Raw genomic sequence first — 3,825 nt, 5'->3', positions numbered from 1 at the left:
GCTTCCCAAGGGACCCACTTCGTGCTGCTGGAACTTGCCCTACGCCTCAGGAGAAACTGGGCTGCTGTAGCCGAGTTACACAGGCGGCTGTGGGCCAGCCCGGAGCAAAACTGTGTTGCTTGGCATTTCTCCAGTTCCTCTAGTGGCTGACTTCTGTGCCTGTGCAGGGATTCATGCTCACCACTGCACTCCACAGTGACATACTTGAATTTATTTAAAAAGAATTTATCCACCCGTGTTTGCTCCCACCTTAGCCCCACTCCGTGCGCCCTTCCCCTCATTCATCGCAGTATCAAAATAACCCCCAAATGGGATTGCTGTGCTTGAACACCTCCCATCACACCTCTTATCCTCTGCATGCATTTACTTAGTTCCTGAAGCATACAGACCCCTCACCTGCAAACCCCACCTCAGCACACACCTTGCTAGGTTGGAGGAAGTCCTGGTACCCAGAGCAGTTTGCTTTGTTTTTGCAGTGTCAGTGATATCACAAACACTTGGCTGGCCACGCAGTCCTATCTATAACTTTCAGCAGATAACTCAAGTGGGTGACGGGGGCAGAAGCCAGGTCTTGGTTCCTGTGTGTGACCGAAGGCTCCCCGGCACAGGCCCCACCCCTCTCATCTGGCTCAGCCAGGTCTTGCAGAATGAGCTCTGCTGAGATCCAACCAAACACATTCGATATTTGTTAGGTGAACTCATTCCTGGAACCTAGTAGGTATTCAGTTTATGGCTGACTCTCAAGGGAATAAAGGGAAAAAGGAAAAGCGGGTCTAATGTCCGTTGGATTATCTTTACAAAGCAAGAGCTGTCTGTGAACTTGTAATCTTCAGAACAAACACTGGGCCTATCCAGGTCTGTCCGCAGTTCCCAAAATCGTAGCTCCACGTAGACCAGCCACACTCAGTGACGGCTCCTGGTTCCTCACTTTCCAGGGCAGCTTCAGTTCCTGCCACCGTGTCAGTGCGGATTGATTCCTGCTGTGTTACTCAACAAACTCCTGACCCTGGGCTCGGAGCTGAAGAGCCGGCTCCAGAAGGTGTAAATCATCAGCACTCAGGTGTGCGGGCCTCCCAGAGTCCCGGTGCACCTGGGATCCGAGCAGCTCCACCTTGTCTTTGCTGCCTTCAAGGTTCACATCTTCAGGGTCCCACTGTGGAGAAAAGATACGAAGAGCACCTGGGTGGAACAGATCGCTGCTTCTCATCTGTTATAACCCCCGACCCAAACAGTAGCTCCAATTCTGGTTCTCATGATCCAGGCACAGACAAGGACAAAAGGGGAAGGCCAAGTTGCCCAGGCCTGTGTTTCTAGGACCTGAGGAGGCAAGCATAACTTCAAATCAAGGAATGAATGAACCACCACCCTCCACATAACAGCTCCGCCTTCCTTCCCACCCTCCTTCTCCACTATTCTTTGCCTCTACCAAGTCCTTATCTAGTGAGACTGAGTCACATTCTCCTTGTCCTGACTCCATGCCTAACTCATTCCTGGAAAAAAACCAGGCAAACTTAATCCTTTTCTATTTTTTTAAGACGGGGTCTTGCTGTGTCGCCCAGGCTGGAGTACAGTGGTGTAATCATAGCTCACTGCTGCCTCAAACTACTAGACTCAAGCAATCCTCCTGCTTCAGCCTCCCAAGCACCTGGGACTACAGTTGTGTACCACAATGCCTGGCTAAGTTTTTAATTTTTAGTAAAGTCTTGCAATGTTTTCAGGCTGATCTTGAACTCCTGGACCTAAGCAGTCCTCCCGCCTCAGCCTCCCAATGTGCTCAGCTTACAGGCCTGAGCTACCATGCCTAGCTTCAACCTATTCTTTATGGGCCAGGTAAATACTTCTTCCTCCAGGAAGCCTTCCTGACTGTGTTAGCCCATTGGGCGCTCACTTGCCTCTCTTTGTACTACCTATTCCACAGATTTGCCTGAGCACGGACAGCCCTGGCGTTTATGTGGACGTCTGCCTTGTTGTCTCAGGTAGGTGAGGAGCTCCACAGGAACAGAGCAAAGGTTCACTCCTGACTCCTACATGGTGTTTCCTCTAAATCTGAGGCTCAGGAGACTTGTCATCACTTAACACCCAATTCAGAGTGGGGGGCACTGCCAGTGAATATTTCATCACCGACTCAGCTGAGTTTGGGAAGTTGAAATTTGCAGGAATGAGTGAAGGGTTAAAACAAGTGGGCACAGAAGCATTGACGAAGCTGTCTGAGAAGCCCTCCTGTTGTTCTAAGATGATGGATAAGAGCCCACGGGGATCCTTAGTGTTACCTTTGAAGTTCCAGCCATGGAGGCAAGTAGGGATTGGGCTCAAGTCTTCCTCCTGTCACTAATTTGCCTCCGTTTTGGAGGCCTCAGTTTCCCCATGTGTATGCTGTGGTATTGGATCAGCAACTAAATAAGAAGATCTCTCCCATTTCTGAGCGTCTATGATGATTCTGAGGCACAGGGTCACATTTGACAGTACCAGGAAACAAGAAGCAAAGGTGACACAGGATGTGCCTGCCTGGGCAGATGACCTATTTGGACGAGATGACAGACCCAGGCATGGACATGCCCTCCAAGAAAGATGCTCGAACAGCTGCTCAAACTGAAGCTGAATCAAACATTCCCATCCTTAGAGGTCCCAGGTAAGATCCTGAAGGCTCCGTGAGCCACCGACATAATGGCCATGCCATGCCAATGATAAAACACAAATTGTGACTTTGTTTTGGACAGAAATAAAGAGCCCAGTTTGTGAGGGATTTACTGATAACTGAATCGAGTTCTAATACTTGGCGACTTTAAAAGCCATCATGTTAAAAAGACCACCTGATTCTCAGTGTCCCTGCAGTGATTGCGTTTGGGCAGCTTCTCCCCTGTACCTGTCTGGGGCTGTGCCAGCCACTTCCCACTTCCAGTGTGAACATCTCATTAGCTTGCGGTCGCAGACTTGGCTGGACCCCTTTAACCAGGTTCCTTTCTGACATTATCAGATCCCAAATCAAAGAGCTCACTAGGCCCCTCAGCCAATGTGACCCACCTGCCCAGTGAAAGAAGCGGGGCCCTGTTCTGTTCTCTGAGGATGGCCAGCGTGCTCTTTGATGAAAACTGTTTCTAAGCAGAGGCCTGAGACCAAGGTCCTTGTTCTCAGAGTGTGTTCTTGACCAGCCACACCAGAAGCGCCCAGGCTGTGCTGGCGAAAAACACTGATGCCGGGGCCCACCCTAGCCCCTGGGTGGGAGGTGGAGACCTAAGGTCTGGCATTTTTACAAGCTCCTAGGGTGATTCTTAGATGCCCTGATGATTGAGAACCACTGCTCTAGCTTCTTTTTTTTTTTTTTGAGACGGAGTCTTGGTGTGTCCCCCGGGCTGGAGTACAGTGGCACGATCTCAGCTCACTGCGAGCTTCACCTCCCGGGTTCACGCCATTGTCCTGCCTCAGCCTCCTGAGTATAGCTGGGACTACAGGCGCCCGCTACTGCGCTGGACTAATGTTTTGTATTTTTAGTAGAGACAGGGGTTTCACTGTGGTCTCAATCTCCTGACCTTATGATCCGCCTACCCCAGCCTCCCAAAGTGCTGGGATTACAGGCGTGAGCCACCGCGCCCGGCCAGCTCTAGCTTCTTAAATGGCTGCTAAGAATTCTTCTTGCCAACCCTGACCAGCTCAGCTGCCGGCAAACAGAAACCTATCGCTTTGATCAAGTGAGCTCTTCAAATTAGTACAGGCCGGGCGTGGTGGCTCACGCCTGTAATCCCAGCAGTTTGGGAGGCCAAGGCGGGCAGATCACCTCAGGTCAGAAGTTCGAGACTAGCCTGGCCAACATGGTGAAACCCCATCTCT

At 50.9% G+C, this 3,825-nt stretch overlaps 1 protein-coding gene across 1 annotated transcript in view; it reads right to left on the bottom strand.

Annotated features, from left to right (window-relative positions):
* Positions 1 to 201: 201 nt before the first annotated feature.
* TMEM44 (transmembrane protein 44) overlaps positions 202 to 3,825 on the bottom strand; it is a 55,532-nt gene continuing 51,908 nt past the window's right edge. Inside the window, exon 9 of the mRNA XM_011961207.1 lies at positions 202 to 1,153. Within this exon, the coding sequence (XP_011816597.1) occupies positions 986 to 1,153 (168 nt within the window). The 3' untranslated portion in view covers positions 202 to 985. The remainder of the gene's footprint in view (positions 1,154 to 3,825) is intronic.

Source organism: Colobus angolensis, unplaced genomic scaffold (assembly GCF_000951035.1).
Source record: "Colobus angolensis palliatus isolate OR3802 unplaced genomic scaffold, Cang.pa_1.0 Scaffold54, whole genome shotgun sequence".
Classification (NCBI taxonomy): domain Eukaryota; kingdom Metazoa; phylum Chordata; class Mammalia; order Primates; family Cercopithecidae; genus Colobus; species Colobus angolensis.
Note: the sequence above shows the minus strand (reverse complement) of the source record. Positions and strands in the feature narration are given on the sequence as shown.